At 42.2% G+C, this 19,438-nt stretch overlaps 1 protein-coding gene and 2 long non-coding RNA genes across 4 annotated transcripts in view; 1 reads left to right on the top strand and 2 right to left on the bottom strand.

Moving 5' to 3' along the window:
- LOC138963308 (uncharacterized) overlaps positions 1-19,438 on the top strand; it is a 304,793-nt gene that overhangs the window by 137,093 nt on the left and 148,262 nt on the right. The gene's annotated exons all lie outside the window — the stretch shown is intronic.
- Positions 1-19,438, bottom strand: part of LOC138963303 (SWI/SNF-related matrix-associated actin-dependent regulator of chromatin subfamily A containing DEAD/H box 1B-like) — a 59,938-nt gene that overhangs the window by 27,611 nt on the left and 12,889 nt on the right. For both annotated transcript variants that reach the window (XM_070335365.1, XM_070335366.1), the window contains exons 8-15: positions 19,101-19,318; positions 17,019-17,109; positions 15,683-15,782; positions 11,590-11,728; positions 2,891-3,026; positions 1,122-1,259; positions 728-823; positions 1-80 (exon numbers count right to left, since the gene is read on the bottom strand). The exon at positions 1-80 is cut by the window's left edge and continues 163 nt beyond it. In XM_070335365.1, coding sequence (XP_070191466.1) covers positions 1-80; positions 728-823; positions 1,122-1,259; positions 2,891-3,026; positions 11,590-11,728; positions 15,683-15,782; positions 17,019-17,109; positions 19,101-19,318 — 998 coding nt within the window. The remainder of the gene's footprint in view (positions 81-727; positions 824-1,121; positions 1,260-2,890; positions 3,027-11,589; positions 11,729-15,682; positions 15,783-17,018; positions 17,110-19,100; positions 19,319-19,438) is intronic.
- LOC138963302 (uncharacterized) lies at positions 7,019-10,643 on the bottom strand. The gene is made up of 2 exons (XR_011454774.1): positions 10,142-10,643; positions 7,019-8,734 (listed from the first exon to the last, which is right to left on the bottom strand). It is a non-coding gene; the product is annotated as an uncharacterized lncRNA (long non-coding RNA).

Genomic DNA, 19,438 nt, shown 5'->3' with positions numbered 1-19,438 from the left:
CCGTTGTACAGGTCCTGCTGGGCGGGCAGCAGGGGGCAGTACTTCACCTCCTCCTGCTTGGCCGGCAGCTGAGTCAACACCTGGAGAGCGGGGAAGAGTATATGATTTTAAGACCTCTGACAACAACAAAAAATTAAACAATAAAAGAGGGCTGTTTATGTTCTGAAACAGTTCTGAAACAGATGTAAATTTACTTACACGATCAAAATAAAGTCTGGAGAAATATGGTTTAGGCTTGTGTGATGATGTCATCCCAATGAGATCATTTCCCCTGGAGTCAACTTTCAAGGTGGACCCTGTGTGGGCATCCTGGCAACTCGCATAACAATCGCTAACAATGTGTGGAGCATATCAGACAAAGCGAGAAATGTGGGCATCCTGGCAGCTCGCATAACAATCGCTAACAATGTGTGGAGCATATCAGACAAAGCGAGAAATGTGGGCATCCTGGCAGCTCACATGACAATCGCTAACACTGTGTGGAGCATATCAGACAAAGCGAGAAATGTGGGCATCCTGGCAGCTCACATGACATTCCGATTCGCTAACAATGTGTGGGCATCCTGGCAGCTCACATGACAATCGCTAACAATGAGAGGAGCATATCAGACAAAGCTAACAATGCGAGGAGCATATCAGACAAAGCTAACAATGAGAGGAGCATATCAGACAAAGCTAACAATGAGAGGAGCATATCAGACAAAGGGAGGAAAGTGGGTGCACTCACATCTTTCTTCAGCCTGCGTAGCACAAATGGCCGCATGATGCGTTGTGCCTGTGCGATGCGTTCCTTCTCATACTTCCCTTGTTCATTGTCTCCCCTCTGAACACACAGAAGAAAAACACAGAGCGTTAGGTATGTCACACAAGTGCAAATATCCAAATCAGCATTTGATCTACAGCAACTGCTCATAGTTACTCACAAATACAGATTAATTCCTTACCATTCCTAAAACAGTTGAAATTGCGAACAGATAATTTCAAATGCAGTAGATATGTTGGCTGCACACAAGTTCATATGAACTGAGCTTCCTTTTGACAGAAGCATCAGTGAATTTGTCAATTATTAAACCAGTTTGATAATATAAATCTGATAAAAATGTAGGATAAAAGTGACTCACTGAAATCATGGAGAACATTTTCTTGAGGGATTCTGTTTTTCCCTGAAAGATATCAGGCATGACGAAACACAGCAGTGACATCAGCTCCAGCAGGTTGTTCTGTAGCGGTGTTCCCGTCAGCAGCAGCCGTCTCTCCGCCTGGTTAAAGCACAATATCAACATCAGTATGTTCTGTCTGGTGAAACACAATATCAACATCAGTATGTTCTGTCTGGTGAAACACAATATCAACATCAGTATGTTCTGTCTGGTGAAACACAATATCAACGTCAGTATGTTCTGTCCGGTGAAACACAATATCAACGTCAGTATGTTCTGTCTGGTGAAACACAATATCAACGTCAGTATGTTCTGTCTGGTGAAACACAATATCAACGTGAGTATGTTCTGTCTGGTGAAACACAATATCAACATCAGTTTGTTCTGTCTGGTGAAACACAATATCAACGTGAGTATGTTCTGTCTGGTGAAACACAATATCAACGTCAGTATGTTCTGTCTGGTGAAACACAATATCAACGTGAGTATGTTCTGTCTGGTGAAACACAATATCAACGTCAGTATGTTCTGTCTGGTGAAACACAATATCAACGTCAGTATGTTCTGTCTGGTGAAACACAATATCAACATCAGTATGTTCTGTCTGGTGAAACACAATATCAACGTGAGTTTGTTCTGTCTGGTGAAACACAATATCAACGTCAGTATGTTCTGTCTGGTGAAACACAATATCAACATCAGTATGTTCTGTCTGGTGAAACACAATATCAACGTCAGTTTGTTCTGTCTGGTGAAACACAATATCAACGTCAGTATGTTCTGTCTGGTGAAACACAATATCAACATCAGTTTGTTCTGTCTGGTGAAACACAATATCAACATCAGTTTGTTCTGTCTGCTGAAACACAATATCAACGTGAGTATGTTCTGTCTGGTGAAACACAATATCAACGTCAGTATGTTCTGTCTGGTGAAACACAATATCAACGTCAGTTTGTTCTGTCTGGTGAAACACAATATCAACGTCAGTATGTTCTGTCTGGTGAAACACAATATCAACGTCAGTTTGTTCTGTCTGGTGAAACACAATATCAACGTCAGTATGTTCTGTCTGGTGAAACACAATATCAACGTCAGTATGTTCTGTCTGGTGAAACACAATATCAACGTCAGTATGTTCTGTCTGGTGAAACACAATATCAACGTGAGCATGCATTCCAACTTTGCCACCGTTTCAATGCATCCAATGACATTTTTGTCACAGGTACTTCCATTTCCAAGTTATAGATAATTGAGGACTCATCAGGCACTTTATTCTTTCTTTCTGTTCTGTGTGTGTGTGAATTTGGTTGCTGTTGTCGTTTTTATTGGTTTTTTGGGGGAAGGGGGTCGGGTGTTTCATAATGTGAATAATTTGTTAGATGACGTCAACAACATGGACAGACTTGTACAAGTACTTATCAACCTGAGAAACTTTGCCACAGGTGACACTTTGGAACATACTGTCATACAGCCTATCTATTCATTTATTTTTTCAAGTCACTGCTGAGTACCTACATTATTTGAACCACACACAAAAACATACAACTGTGGATTTTTTTTCTAACATTTTCTGTTTCAAGTTGTGCTTCTTTCCAAAGGAGAGACATATGACAAGAACCAAGAAGAAGAGAATAGACACACACTGTCAATTCAAATAAAATCTAACAGGTTTGTTCAGCCTCTACGTCAGGCGATACTTGACATTAAATAGATACACTACCACTCACAGAGATTTTCATGAGGTTCTGGAATCGGAGTGAAGACATGTTCTTCAGCATGTGCCCCTCGTCAAAGACCGCGTAGTGAAACTGGAACTTCTTGAAGAGAGACCGGTCCTCCACCCCCCCTGTGGCCATGTTGTACCTGGAACACAATGTATACATTTAGTCAAAGACTGCACAGTGAAACTGGAACTTCTTGAAGAGAGACCCGTTCTCCAGCCCCCCTGTGGCCATGTTGTAACTGGAACACAATTTTTACATTGTCAAAGACCGCACAGTGAAACTGGAACTTCTTGAAGAGAGACGCGTTCTCCAGCCCCCCTGTGGCCATGTTGTAACTGGAACACAATTTTTACATTGTCAAAGACCGCACAGTGAAACTGGAACTTCTTAAAGAGAGACCGGTCCTCCACCCCCCTGTGGCCATGTTGTAACTGGAACACAATGTTTACAAACAGTCCTACCAGCCCTCCACCCCCCTGTGGCCATGTTGTAACTGGAACACAATGTTTACAAACAGTCCTACCAGCCCTCCACCCCCCTGTGGCCATGTTGTAACTGGAACACAATGTTTACAAACAGTCCTACCAGCCCTCCACCCCCTTGTGGCCATGTTGTAACTGGAACACAATGTTTACAAACAGTCCTACCAGCCCTCCACCCCCCTGTGGCCATGTTGTAACTGGAACACAATGTTTACAAACAGTCCTACCTGCCCTCCACCCCCCTGTGGCCATGTTGTAACTGGAACACAATGTTTACAAACAGTCCTACCAGCCCTCCACCCCCCCCCCCCCCTGTGGCCATGTTGTAACTGGAACACAATGTTTACAAACAGTCCTACCAGCCCTCCACCCCCATGTGGCCATGTTGTATACCCCCCTGTGGCCATGTTGTGACTGGAACACAATGTTTACAAACAGTCCTACCAGCCCTCCACCCCCCTGTGGCCATGTTGTAACTGGAACACAATGTTTACAAACAGTCCTACCAGCCCTCCACCCCCCTGTGGCCATGTTGTATACCCCCTGTGGCCATGTTGTGACTGGAACACAATGTTTACAAACAGTCCTACCAGCCCTCCACCCCCCTGTGGCCATGTTGTCACTGGAACACAATGTTTACAAACAGTCCTACCAGCCCTCCACCCCCCTGTGGCCATGTTGTGACTGGAACACAATGTTTACAAACAGTCCTACCAGCCCTCCACCCCCCTGTGGCCATGTTGTGACTGGAACACAATGTTTACAAACAGTCCTACCAGCCCTCCACCCCCCTGTGGCCATGTTGTAACTGGAACACAATGTTTACAAACAGTCCTACCAGCCCTCCACCCCCCTGTGGCCATGTTGTAACTGGAACACAATGTTTACAAACAGTCCTACCAGCCCTCCACCCCCCTGTGGCCATGTTGTAACTGGAACACAATGTTTACAAACAGTCCTACCAGCCCTCCACCCCCCTGTGGCCATGTTGTAACTGGAACACAATGTTTACAAACAGTCCTACCGGCTCTCCACCCCCTTGTGGCCATGTTGTAACTGGAACACAATGTTTACAAACAGTCCTACCAGCCCTCCACCCCCCTGTGGCCATGTTGTAACTGGAACACAATGTTTACAAACAGTCCTACCAGCCCTCCACCCCCCTGTGGCCATGTTGTAACTGGAACACAATGTTTACAAACAGTCCTACCAGCCCTCCACCCCCCTGTGGCCATGTTGTAACTGGAACACAATGTTTACAAACAGTCCTACCAGCCCTCCACCCCCTTGTGGCCATGTTGTAACTGGAACACAATGTTTACAAACAGTCCTACCGGCTCTCCACCCCCTTGTGGCCATGTTGTAACTGGAACACAATGTTTACAAACAGTCCTACCAGCCCTCCACCCCCCTGTGGCCATGTTGTAACTGGAACACAATGTTTACAAACAGTCCTACCAGCCCTCCACCCCCCCTGTGGCCATGTTGTAACTGGAACACAATGTTTACAAACAGTCCTACCTGCCCTCCACCCCCCTGTGGCCATGTTGTAACTGGAACACAATGTTTACAAACAGTCTTACCAGCCCTCCACCCCCTTGTGGCCATGTTGTAACTGGAACACAATGTTTACAAACAGTCCTACCAGCCCTCCACCCCCTTGTGGCCATGTTGTAACTGGAACACAATGTTTACAAACAGTCCTACCAGCCCTCCACCCCCCTGTGGCCATGTTGTAACTGGAACACAATGTTTACAAACAGTCCTACCAGCCCTCCACCCCCCCTGTGGCCATGTTGTAACTGGAACACAATGTTTACAAACAGTCCTACCTGCCCTCCACCCCCCTGTGGCCATGTTGTAACTGGAACACAATGTTTACAAACAGTCCTACCGGCTCTCCACCCCCTTGTGGCCATGTTGTGACTGGAACACGATGTTTACAAACAGTCCTACCAGCCCTCCACCCCCCTGTGGCCATGTTGTAACTGGAACACAATGTTTACAAACAGTCCTACCAGCCCTCCAACTGCCTGCCCATTACGCCCACCACACAGGATCCCCACGTCTTTTTATCGAGACGAGGGTCATGGTGTATGTGTGTGTGTATGTGTGTGTCTCTGTCTGTCTGTGCGTGTGTGTGTGTAGAGCAATTCAGAGTAAACTACTCGACCGATCTTTATGAAATTTTACATGAGAGTTCCTGGGTATGATATCCCCAGACATTTTTTATCATTTTTTCGATAAATGTTTTTGATGTCATATCCGGCTTTTTGTAAAAGTTGAGGCGGCACTGTCACACCCTCATTTTTCAATCAATTTGATTGAAATTTTGGCCAAGCAATCGTCGACAAAGGCCGGACTTTGGTATTGCATTTCAGCTTGGAGGCTTAAAAATTGGTCATTAAAAATCTAAAAATTGTAATTAAAATTATTTTTTTTATAAAACAATCCAAAATTACATTCATCTTATTCTTCATCATTTTCTAATCCAAAAACATATAAATATGCTATATTCGGATTAAAAACAAGCTCTGAAAATTAAAAATATAAAAATTATGATTAAAATAAAATGTCCGAAATCGATTTAAAAACAATTTCATCTTATTCCTTGTCGGTTCCTGATTCCAAAAACATATAGATAAGCTATGTTTGGATTAAAAACACGCTCAGAAAGTTAAAACGAAGAGAGGTACAGAAAAGCGTGCTATGCAGCACAGCGCAACTACTACGCCGCTCTTCTTGTCAATTTCACTGCCTTTGCCACGAGCGGTGAACTGACGATGCTACGAGTATACGGTCTTGCTGAAAAAAATGCAGTGCGTTCAGTTTCATTCTGTGAGTTCGACAGCTTGACTAAATGTTGTAATTTCGCCTTACGCGACTTGTTTCCTATTAATTCACCATAGCAACCACCTGTCTATCAAAACCTCTTTCCATCCGTCTCTTAAGGGGTGGTTACAGACAGGTGTGACGGTAGCTTAATCAAGATTATGGTTGTCTCTTAAGGGGTGGTTACAGACAGGTGTGACGGTAGCTTAATCAAGATTATGGTTGTCTCTTAAGGGGTGGTTACAGACAGGTGTGACGTAGCTTAATCAAGATTATGGTTGTCTCTTAAGAGGTGGTTACAGACAGGTGTGACGGTAGCTTAATCAAGATTATGGTTGTCTCTTAAGGGGGGACAGGGTAGGCAAGCACTTTTTTATTTTATTTTGGAAACAGCTTGCTGCTTGTTTGATTTTTGCAAGCAGAATAACCTAATTAAGGGAAACCATTTTAAATTTTGAGTGAAAAGCAATTTTTGCGGGTTTTATTCACCAAAATGTGAGAAAAACCTTATAAAATGTGCTTTTTTTAAAATGTTGCAGTTTGTGAACCAGTGCATGTTTTGATCCAATTTTTCTTCTTTGCAGCAATATGTGTGTGTTTAATAATTCTGTGTATCGAAAAGCATTTCTAAGCAATATATTATTTTAATTTAGCATTTTCAGTTACCGGTTCAGTTCTGATAAGAAAAATACATGAGATCCTAACTGTCAGACTCATAAAAACCCAACCAATGCACTGAACTCTTATTCCATACACAGAACTGATGCTGTACAACTCATAAACAACATATACAAAAACTGAACAAATCCATCAAGCCTTTCAAAAGTTGCAACATTTTAATTGTAGCGTTTTGTCTGAAAATTACATTCAGAGAAAACAGCATTTTAAAGATTTGAACCAGTACATAAAAAAACCAGTAGCACAGTGCACCCTGGATTCATATGTTTTTATCAGAATGACCACTTTACTATGTAGGGAAAAGGATTTGACAATCAAATTATCAGGATTTTTTTTATATACATCATATGAAAACAACCATCTTTGTTTGTACCGATATGAAAACATGAATCAGAACCAAACTGTCAGACTCATAAAAACCCAACCAATGCACTTAACTCTTATTCCATACACAAAACTGACGCTTTACAAATCATAAACAACATAAACAAAAATGAAACAAATCCATCAAGCCATTCAAAAGTTGCAACATTTTAATTACAGATGTTTGTCTGAAAATTACATTCAGAGAAAACAGCATTTGAAAGATTCCAACCAGTAACTCAAACTAGTAGCACAGTGCAGCCTGAATTGATATGTTTTTCTAAGAATAACCACTTTACTATGATGGGGAAATGATTTGACGATCAAATTATCCAGACTTTTTTTAAAAAATCATTTGAAAACTCATCTATGTTAGTGCAGATATGAATCAAAACGAAACTGTCGGACTCATAAAAACACAAGGAATCCACTGTATTCTTATTCCATGCACAGAAATGGTGCTTCACAAATCATAAACAACATATACAAAATTGGAACAAATCCATCTAGCCATTCAAAAGTTACAACATTTTAATTACCACATTTTGTCTCAAATTACATGTAGAGAAAACAGCATGTAAAAGAGTCTCACTAGTACCCCGGTAAACTAGTACCACAGTAGAGCTTGAATTAATGGGGTGTTTTTTTTAACCAGAATAACACTTTAACTATGAAGGGGAAATGATTTGATAATCAAATTATCAGATTTTTTTGATTTAAAAAAAAATCATATGAAAACATTAAAAAAGTCAATTATCTGTGTTTGTGCTGATATGAAAATATTGATCAGAACCAAACTGTCAGACTCATAAAAACCCAACGGATGCACTGATTTCTTATTCCATTGCATAGAAATGATGCTTCACAAAATCATCAACAACATTACATAATTATATATACACAAATGGAACAAAGCTATCAAGCCATTCAAAAGTTGCAACATTTTAATTACAGTATTTCTGTGCTCAATCCTAACACTGCAGCACATTTCTGTAAAGCTGAATGTCCCTTTCCATGTACCAACATGGTCATACGCGGATTATTTTAAATTCAACTTTACCACCCGAAGCGTTGCAAACACCGGGAGAAGAGTAAACAACTGCAGACTTGAATGGACACTCATATGCACTCCAGATGCAGGGCCTGTGCAAATCCTTGGGGTGATGCATCACCTTCTTTCATAATCAGACTGCTATCAGACAAGCATTCAGTACAGGATATAGACCTTTCAGCAATAGATTGAGCTGATCAATGTTGACAAAAGCCCAACACATGTCAGCGGAGTGACGTTGCACAGTACCAGTATCCATATCTGCTTGTGATGGGTCAGAAGATGGCAAAGTATCTGTATCTTCTTATGGTTGGTCAGAAGATGGCAAAGCTGATGTTTCTGCTGTGGAGGAGGGTAGTTCCGGTTTAGCAAACTTTTCCATCAGGTCAATCTTTCTCCTCGCTGCCACCACAGGAGGACTGGCTCTCCCCTTGCTCCAACCTAATAAATACACAAACACTGATTTAATATTTGATACAACTGTCCATGGTTTTTGTTTGTAATAAGCTGCAAATTTTAAGACTCAATATAAACGTCAACAAGTGCTTGTACTTTATTTTGCAAATGACCATGTTACATGGGGTGTACCTCAACTTTTTGGCTAGGCCGGTAAATCAGAAATCCCAATCAGCCCCCAACCACTAAACCAGGCGGGTTTTCTTACAACCACCTCAGCGGCTCGTACCCACATATGTCGGTTGACGAACACACACACACACACACACACACACAAAAGACATTCATTAATTTAACAGTGACTCATACTCATTACATGTGGATTTGCACTACTTATTAATACCCAAACACACACAACTTAATGACAAAAAAGTGTATGTTTTAATATATATAATGATAAATAATTGAAAATAAAAGCAGCCACGAAAAAGCAAAAGAAATCAAAGTATTCTCACCCTGTCACACACTAAACCTCACAGAAGGTTATCCCATATATATATACATACCGGCCCCTATCACAAAATTTACATGTCAAGTTTACTATGGGATTTGAGTAACCACACAATCACATACACACAGGAACTAATACTGAAACTAGCTGAATTATTTTCTTTCTTTCTTTCTTTCTTTTCATATTTTTCTTTTAAAATTAATTTATTTCATCACACTTGCTATGTATTTGCTTGTTTCTTGTCTGTTGTCTGTTTTGTGTGTGTGTGTGTGTGTGTGTGTTCTGTGTGTGTGTATACATTTTCAGATTTCCTAAACCTAGCACTGTTTGCAGGTGATCTTTATGCTTTTGATTCATGATGATGAGTTGCATCCCCAGTCCTTTAGTTTAACTCTTTTTTTTTCTTTGGTGAAGTAAATTGGATCTATTTTTTTTATTCCTTAGTTAATGGAAAAGATTTGACAACAATATTGCTGTCAATGATAGGTTGGTCAGCCATGCTGGTGTAAACCAATCCTTTAGAATTAGAGAACGCTCTCTAGTAGGGTACTTATTTTCCTACGGTCAATGACCAGAAACAGAAACTGTGTCAGTCGTACATCGCTCAGATGCTGCTTCTCAGTTTGACCCCAGACAAAGAATAATGATGACATGTTACACCATAGTAAGCTCTCAAGGACTGGCCAGCGAAGACCAATAAAATAGGGGTTGTGAAGACGATATCACAGAGATGATCGAGGGGGGGGGGGGGGGGGGGGGGGGTGCGGCAACGGCATGGTCAGTAAATTGGATCAAGAAACCCGCAAAATACTTCAGACACAAACTGTTTATCATTTACCTGCAAACCCTAACACATTCTTACAACAACAACAACATAACAATGTGCAATAAATCACGTTGTCAAACAAACAAGATCGAAAAGAGAAAGAAGCAAAACCCACCTCGTCGAGTCAAGAATCTTAGAATGTCGTCTGCTTCAATTCGATCATGTTGGTTCATTTCGGAGTGTTGTTACTTCCTTCTACTGTTCGCTGCTGCTGGTTCATCTTTCTCTGATATTTCTTGCCACTATGCCGAACATTTCCAATGTTAGGGTTGTTCTCCGCAGCTCAAAACTTTGAAAAATGCTGCTGAATCGGTGAAAAAGTCATGGATTTGTTGACACCGGGGGACTGATAAATTGTCTACTGCGCTTGCGCCAAATGCCTTTGACCTACATATATTTGCATATATTAATTCCGGGGTTTCGGTTGGAACGGATTCTCTCTCTTTGTGCCTATGTCAACGGAAATTCCCCAACGGTGATGACGTCATCTTGAAGAACGGAAATTTCCACACAGTTTGAACAGCGAAGGGTCATGTCATGTGCGCACATTTACCAGCACGGAGTATCCAAAGTAGACCATTTTTTCGATTTTTTGGATAAAACACAGACAAAAACAACAAAACATCGGTTTGAAAATGGTTTTATTTACATGAATACATGTCTAAAATGACAAAAGCAGATTATTGAATGCATTCCAGGATGTTCAAAGGTGTGAAAAATGCAACAACCCCAAAAAGGTGTATGAGACCAAAAATAACTAATTTTGCCTACCCGGTCTGCCCTTAAGAGGTGGTTACAGACAGGTGTGACGGTAGCTTAATCAAGATTATGGTTGTCTCTTAAGAGGTGGTTACAGACAGGTGTGACGGTAGCTTAATCAAGATTATGGTTAAGTCAGCCATGACTTGATACAATCAAACAACAAGCTGGTCAGACAACACTTCAAAGCAACTTGTGCAAGCATTTCTTACTATTAACAAAAACATTTAACAGATCTTTGTTACAGTTTAAAAATAACTGACCAATAAATAAAACCAGGAACAGCTGAGGAGAACTGTGAAGTTGCAGTGTAGTTATCAAGAAGCCTGACTCACAATGTGAGGAGAACGTGGACGTCATCACTACTCCATGACAATGTAGTTATCAAATAGCTTGACTTACGTTGTGAGGAGAACGTGGACGTCATCACTACTGCATGACAATGTAGTTATCAAATAGCTTGACTTACGTTGTGAGGAGAACGTGGACGTCATCACTACTGCATGACAATGTAGTTATCAAATAGCTTGACTTACGTTGTGAGGAGAACGTGGACGTCATCACTACTGCATGACAATGTAGTTATCAAATAGCTTGACTTACGTTGTGAGGAGAACGTGGACGTCATCACTACTGCATGACAATGTAGTTATCAAATAGCTTGACTTACGTTGTGAGGAGAACGTGGACGTCATCACTACTGCATGACAATGTAGTTATCAAATAGCTTGACTTACGTTGTGAGGAGAACGTGGACGTCATCACTACTGCATGACAATGTAGTTATCAAATAGCTTGACTTACGTTGTGAGGAGAACGTGGAAGTTCTCCCGGCCCTCGTACATGATGGAATGTCTGGTGGCGCGTCTCTCCTCCGGTGACCCGTAGTACACGATCACGCCCAGCGCCGGGCACCACAGGGCCATCTCTCTCAGCCAGTTCTCTACACATACATACAACACAACCAATCATCAGCACACAATGACCAGACAGTTCTCTGCACATACATACAACACAACCAATCATCAGCACACAATGACCAGACAGTTCTCTGCACATACATACAACACAACCAATCATCAGCACACAATGACCAGACAGTTCTCTACACATACATACAACACAACCAATCATCAGCACACAATGACCAGACAGTTCTCTACACATACATACAACACAACCAATCATCAGCACACAATGACCAGACAGTTCTCTGCACATACATACAACACAACCAATCATCAGCACACAATGACCAGACAGTTCTCTGTACATACATACAACACAACCAATCATCAGCACACAATGACCAGACAGTTCTCTGCACATACATACAACACAACCAATCATCAGCACACAATGACCAGACAGTTCTCTGCACATACAACACAACCAATCATCAGCACACAATGACCAGACAGTTCTCTGCACATACAACACAACCAATCATCAGCACACAATGACCAGACAGTTCTCTGCACATACAACACAACCAATCATCAGCACACAATGACCAGACAGTTCTCTGCACATACATACAACACAACCAATCATCAGCACAAAATGACCAGACAGTTCTCTGCACATACAACACAACCAATCATCAGCACACAATGACCAGACAGTTCTCTGTACATACATACAACACAACCAATCATCAGCACAAAATGACCAGACAGTTCTCTGCACATACATACAACACAACCAATCATCAGCACAAAATGACCAGACAGTTCTCTGCACATACAACACAACCAATCATCAGCACACAATGACCAGACAGTTCTCTGTACATACATACAACACAACCAATCATCAGCACAAAATGACCAGACAGTTCTCTGCACATACAACACAACCAATCATCAGCACACAATGACCAGACAGTTCTCTACACATACATACAACACAACCAATCATCAGCACACAATGACCAGACAGTTCTCTGCACATACATACAACACAACCAATCATTAGCACACAATGACCAGACAGTTCTCTACACATACAACACAACCAATCATCAGCACACAATGACCAGACAGTTCTCTACACATACAACACAACCAATCATCAGCACACAATGACCAGACAGTTCTCTACACATACATACAACACAACCAATCATCAGCACACAATGACCAGACAGTTCTCTACACATACAACACAACCAATCATCAGCACACAATGACCAGACAGTTCTCTACACATACATACAACACAACCAATCATCAGCACACAATGACCAGACAGTTCTCTGTACATACATACAACACAACCAATCATCAGTACACAATGACCAGACAGTTCTCTGCATATACAACACAACCGATCATCAGCACACAATGACCAGACAGTTCTCTGTACATACATACAACACAACCAATCATCAGCACACAATGACCAGACAGTTCTCTACACATACAACACAACCAATCATCAGCACACAATGACCAGACAGTTCTCTGCACATACATACAACACAACCAATCATCAGCACACAATGACCAGACAGTTCTCTACACATACATACAACACAACCAATCATCAGCACACAATGACCAGACAGTTCTCTGCACATACAACACAACCGATCATCAGCACACAATGACCAGACAGTTCTCTGCACATACAACACAACCAATCATCAGCACACAATGACCAGACAGTTCTCTACACATACAACACAACCAATCATCAGCACAAAATGACCAGACAGTTCTCTGCACATACATACAACACAACCAATCATCAGCACACAATGACCAGACAGTTCTCTACACATACAACACAACCAATCATCAGCACACAATGACCAGACAGTTCTCTACACATACAACACAACCAATCATCAGCACACAATGACCAGACAGTTCTCTGTACATACAACACAACCAATCATCAGCACACAATGACCAGACAGTTCTCTGTACATACATACAACACAACCAATCATCAGCACACAATGACCAGACAGTTCTCTACACATACATACAACACAACCAATCATCAGCACACAATGACCAGACAGTTCTCTACACATACATACAACACAACCAATCATCAGCACAAAATGACCAGACAGTTCTCTGCATATACAACACAACCAATCATCAGCACACAATGACCAGACAGTTCTCTACACATACATACAACACAACCAATCATCAGCACAAAATGACCAGACAGTTCTCTGCATATACAACACAACCAATCATCAGCACACAATGACCAGACAGTTCTCTGCACATACATACAACACAACCAATCATCAGCACAAAATGACCAGACAGTTCTCTGCACATACATACAACACAACCAATCATCAGCACACAATGACCAGACAGTTCTCTACACATACATACAACACAACCAATCATCAGCACAAAATGACCAGACAGTTCTCTGCATATACAACACAACCAATCATCAGCACACAATGACCAGACAGTTCTCTGCATATACAACACAACCAATCATCAGCAACAGAATGACCAGCCATGGAAACCATGGAAACAACACTTCTACACACTGGACAATACCATCCTTAAACACGTCAGCCAGAGTACCTATCTCGGCATCCAAATATCCTCCGACCTGAAATGGTCACCCCACATCTGCAACATCTGCAACAAGGCAGGGTCCGTCCTCGGATTCCTACGAAGAAACCTGCACAACTGCCCGCAAGAGTGCAGACGCATGGCGTACGTCACTCTTGTCCGATCGACCCTTGAGTATGGGGCAGTTGTGTGGGACCCTTATCTAAAACAGGACATCGACAAAATCGAGAAGGTACAGCACAAGGCAGCCAGATTCATCTGCAAAGACTACAGATCCAGAGAACCTGGCTGCATCACAGCAATGCTACAGCGACTAAACCTACCCACACTTGCAGATCGGCGCAAACAACTCCGCCTGACAATGCTATATAAAATAACGGGAGGACAAGTACCAGCTATACCCCCAGAAAGTTTCCTCACCCCCGCAGATAAGACCAAGCGGAAAATTATATCAACAAAGTTTTACGGGTGCACATCAGAAAACCCCGTTGAGAAGCGAGTCTACAACAACTCGAGACCCTTCAAAATTCCGGATAGCCGATCTGAACCGTATAGAAACTCTTTTTTTGTCAGGACGCCGACTGAATGGAACCGCCTACAAGACTCCGTGGTACATTCAGCAACTGCCAACACATTTACATCAGGTGTTGGCAGGGCCCCACCACCATAGGCGCACCGCCAGGTGTTTTTATCCTGCTTTTAAACACTGCCCAAATTCCAGCAGTTGACACCACCAACCTGGAAGGGCATGCATGTATAGAAAGTTTTTAAACTCCGTCACGCTGCGCTCTCTCGCCCATTGCGACGACAGCCATTATTGGCTACTGCAATGTACTACATCCAGATCCAGATCCAGAACAAGGGAAAACAACTCTTCCACAACCCATAAACACTGGACAGAGTTATGTCCAAAAGTCATCTAATTTTGATGAAAAAACGAATCAAGCCATGTTCTGGGATGAAAGACGAAAAGTGGATACACCCGTGATGGACGGTATGATGATGACACAATCGTCGTATGGATTATTTTGTTGTTTTTTGGATTTGACGTAAAAAAAACCCAGGCGATAGAAAAAAAAAAGACCATCAGAAAGTTAAGGTAAAAACTAGATATGCACCTTGTGTAAGTGGCTAAAGACATACCTATGGTGGAGGACGGCACGATGATGACACAGGTACAACACCTGGTAGGTAAGACTAAAGACATACTATAATACTATGTGACTAAAGACATACCTATGGTGGAGGACGGCACGATGATGACACAGGTACAACACCTGGTAGGTAAGACTAAAGACATACTATAATACACCGTGTCTATGTGACTAAAGACATACCTATGGTGGAGGACGGCACGATGATGACATGAGGCCCCTCCTCCCCCTCCTCCATCAGGTGGGCCAGGAAGGCGATGGCCTGAATGGTCTTGCCCAGACCCTGGACATAACACACTTCAGCTCAAGACACACATTGACACAAACACAATAAAACAAAACAATGGCCTGGATCGTCTTGCCCAGACCCTGGACATAACACACTTCAGCTCAAGACACACATTGACACAAACACAACTTGCCCAGGCCCTGGACATAGCACACTTCAGCTCAAGACACACATTGACACAAACACAATAAAACAAAACAATGGACTGGATCGTCTTGCCCAGACACTGAACATAACAAACTTCAGCTCAAGACACACATTGACACAAACACAATAAAACAAAACAATGGCCTGGATCGTCTTCCCCAGACCCTGGACATAACACACTTCAGCTCAAGACACACATTGACACAAACACAATAAAACAAAACAATGGCCTGGATCGTCTTGCCCAGACCCTGGACATAACACACTTCAGCTCAAGACACACATTGACACAAACACAATAAAACAAAACAATGGCCTGGATCGTCTTGCCCAGACCCTGGACATAACACACTTCAGCTCAAGACACACATTGACACAAACACAATAAAACAAAACAATGGCCTGGATCGTCTTGCCCAGACCCTGGACATAACACACTTCAGCTCAAGACACACATTGACACAAACACAATAAAACAAAACAATGGCCTGGATCGTCTTGCCCAGACCCTGGACATAACACACTTCAGCTCAAGACACACATTGACACAAACACAATAAAACAAAACAATGGCCTGGATCGTCTTGCCCAGACCCTGGACATAACACACTTCAGCTCAAGACACACATTGAGACAAACACAATAAAACAAAACAATGGCCTGGATCGTCTTGCCCAGACACTGAACATAACACACTTCAGCTCAAGACACACAAACACAATAAAATAAACCTTCAAGCCACAGTAATAACGGCTGGCAAACAGGTCCAAAACGTGAAAAGTCTGCCGAGTAATGTGTGGGACTGAAACACATGACTTGATTAGCAACAGCCACACTTGAACTGTAGGGATCCTTGAGAGGCAGTGGTCTGGGTACACACAGGTACAGGAACAAAACTCAATCAACACGTGACCAATAATGTTTACACAAGCCTGTGAGAGTTTCTAGTATTCAAAGTTCAATTTGCTGTTTGCTGTCAGTGTTACGTTGTGCAACACCAGCAGTAACATTTAATGTCAAAAAATGCTCTAAAAATTTTTAAGTTATGACAAATTTAGGTGGGAACAAAAAAAGGTTTCTCACCATTTCATCTGCCAGGATTCCATTGAGTTGCTGTGAATGCATGATGCGCAGCCAATTGAGACCGATCAGCTGGTACGGCTTCAGCTCCAACCTGACACACACACCAACACAACACTTTACACAGCCGTTTTAACAAAGATTATTTTGCACGTTTCCCAGTGCAACCCTGACGTTACAATGAATCCAGTCAGCTTTGAGACCAGGCTGCAGGAATGATATTCATGACAATAGCTTCTTCATTCACACCCACACACATCAACCTGGAGAAAGTAATACAACGCAAATCATGTCACTTTGAGACCAGGCTGCAGGAATGATATTCATGACAATAGCTTCTTCCTTCACACCCACACACATCAACCTGGAGAAAGTAATACAACACAAATCATGTCACTTTGCGCAAAGCAACTGCACCCCAGGGTGAAGTCCAGCAATCTGCTTTGTTACATCATGAACCTCCAGTATGTCAGACCTCTGCTTTGTTACATCATGAACCTCCAGTATGTCAGACTTCTGCTTTGTTACATCATGAACCTCCAGTATGTCAGACCTCTGCTTTGTTACATCATGAACCTCCAGTATGTCAGACTTCTGCTTTGTTATATCATGAACCTCAAGTATGTCAGACTTCTGCTTTGTTACATCATGAACCTCCAGTATGTCAGACTTCTGCTTTGTTACATCATGAACCTCCAGTATGTCAGACTTCTGCTTTGTTACATCATGAACCTCCAGTATGTCAGACCTCTGCTGTAACATCATGAACCTCCAGTATGTCAGACCTCTGCTTTGTTACATCATGAACCTCAAGTATGTCAGACCTCTGCTTTGTTACATCGTGAACCTCAAGTATGTCAGACCTCTGCTTTGTTACATCATGAACCTCAAGTATGTCAGACTTCTGCTTTGTTACATCATGAACCTCAAGTATGTCAGACTTCTGCTTTGTTACATCATGAACCTCCAGTATGTCAGACCTCTGCTTTGTTACATCATGAACCTCAAGTATGTCAGACCTCTGCTTTGTTACATCGTGAACCTCAAGTATGTCAGACCTCTGCTTTGTTACATCATGAACCTCCAGTATGTCAGACTTCTGCTTTGTTACATCATGAACCTCCAGTATGTCAGACCTCTGCTTTGTTACATCATTAACCTCAAGTATGTCAGACCTCTGCTTTGTTACATCGTGAACCTCAAGTATGTCAGACCTCTGCTTTGTTACATCATGAACCTCAAGTATGTCAGACTTCTGCTTTGTTACATCATGAACCTCAAGTATGTGAGACTTCTGCTTTGTTACATCATGAACCTCAAGTATGTCAGACCTCTGCTTTGTTACATCATGAACCTCAAGTATGTCAGACTTCTGCTTTGCTACATCATGAACCTCAAGTATGTCAGACTTCTGCTTTGTTACATCATGAACCTCAAGTATGTCCGACCTCTGCTTTGTTACATCGTGAACCTCAAGTATGTCAGACCTCTGCTTTGTTACATCATGAACCTCAAGTATGTGAGACTTCTGCTTTGTTACATCATGAACCTCCAGTATGTCAGACCTCTGCTTTGTTACATCATGAACCTCAAGTATGTCAGACTTCTGCTTTGTTACATCATGAACCTCAAGTATGTGAGACTTCTGCTTTGTTACATCATGAACCTCCAGTATGTCAGACCTCTGCTTTGTTACATCATGAACCTCAAGTATGTCAGACTTCTGCTTTGTTACATCATGAACCTCAAGTATGTCAGACTTCTGCTTTGTTACATCATGAACCTCCAGTATGTCAGACCTCTGCTTTGTTACATCATGAACCTCAAGTATGTCAGACCTCTGCTTTGTTACATCATGAACCTCCAGTATGTCAGACCTCTGCTTTGTTACATCATGAACCTCAAGTATGTCAGACCTCTGCTTTGTTACATCATGAACCTCAAGTATGTCAGACCTCTGCTTTGTTACATCGTGAACCTCAAGTATGTCAGACCTGTGCTTAGCCAGACAACCACACTGGAACCTGCAGAAAGTACTCAAACGAAAGATACGTGTGAGAAATGAAAAAAAGAAAGGGAACTAACTCAGCGTTGAGGAGTTTGGGCTGCGTGGTGACCTGGTCCTCGTCGTCGTGGGGTCCGTCCAGTCGCCCGGTCAGCTTGCTGACCACCAGCTCCATCTGACCGGAGATCTGCTCACACTGCTTCATCAGGCGCACCACCACGTTGCGCAGCTGGATGATCTCGTAGCAACCGTGCACCAGTGAGTAGGACAGTGACTTGGCATTCTTTAGCATCTCCATCTGCAAGAATGGTGTAGTTATTTAAATGTATGTGGAAGAGTAAGTGATCCTGTCCACCCCAACAGACCTGTCCACATGTCCCCCAGGAGCACCCTTTACCTTGTACACATGACAAGAGTA

This window comes from Littorina saxatilis, linkage group LG3, assembly GCF_037325665.1.
Source record: "Littorina saxatilis isolate snail1 linkage group LG3, US_GU_Lsax_2.0, whole genome shotgun sequence".
Lineage (NCBI taxonomy): Eukaryota > Metazoa > Mollusca > Gastropoda > Littorinimorpha > Littorinidae > Littorina > Littorina saxatilis.
Note: the sequence above shows the minus strand (reverse complement) of the source record. Positions and strands in the feature narration are given on the sequence as shown.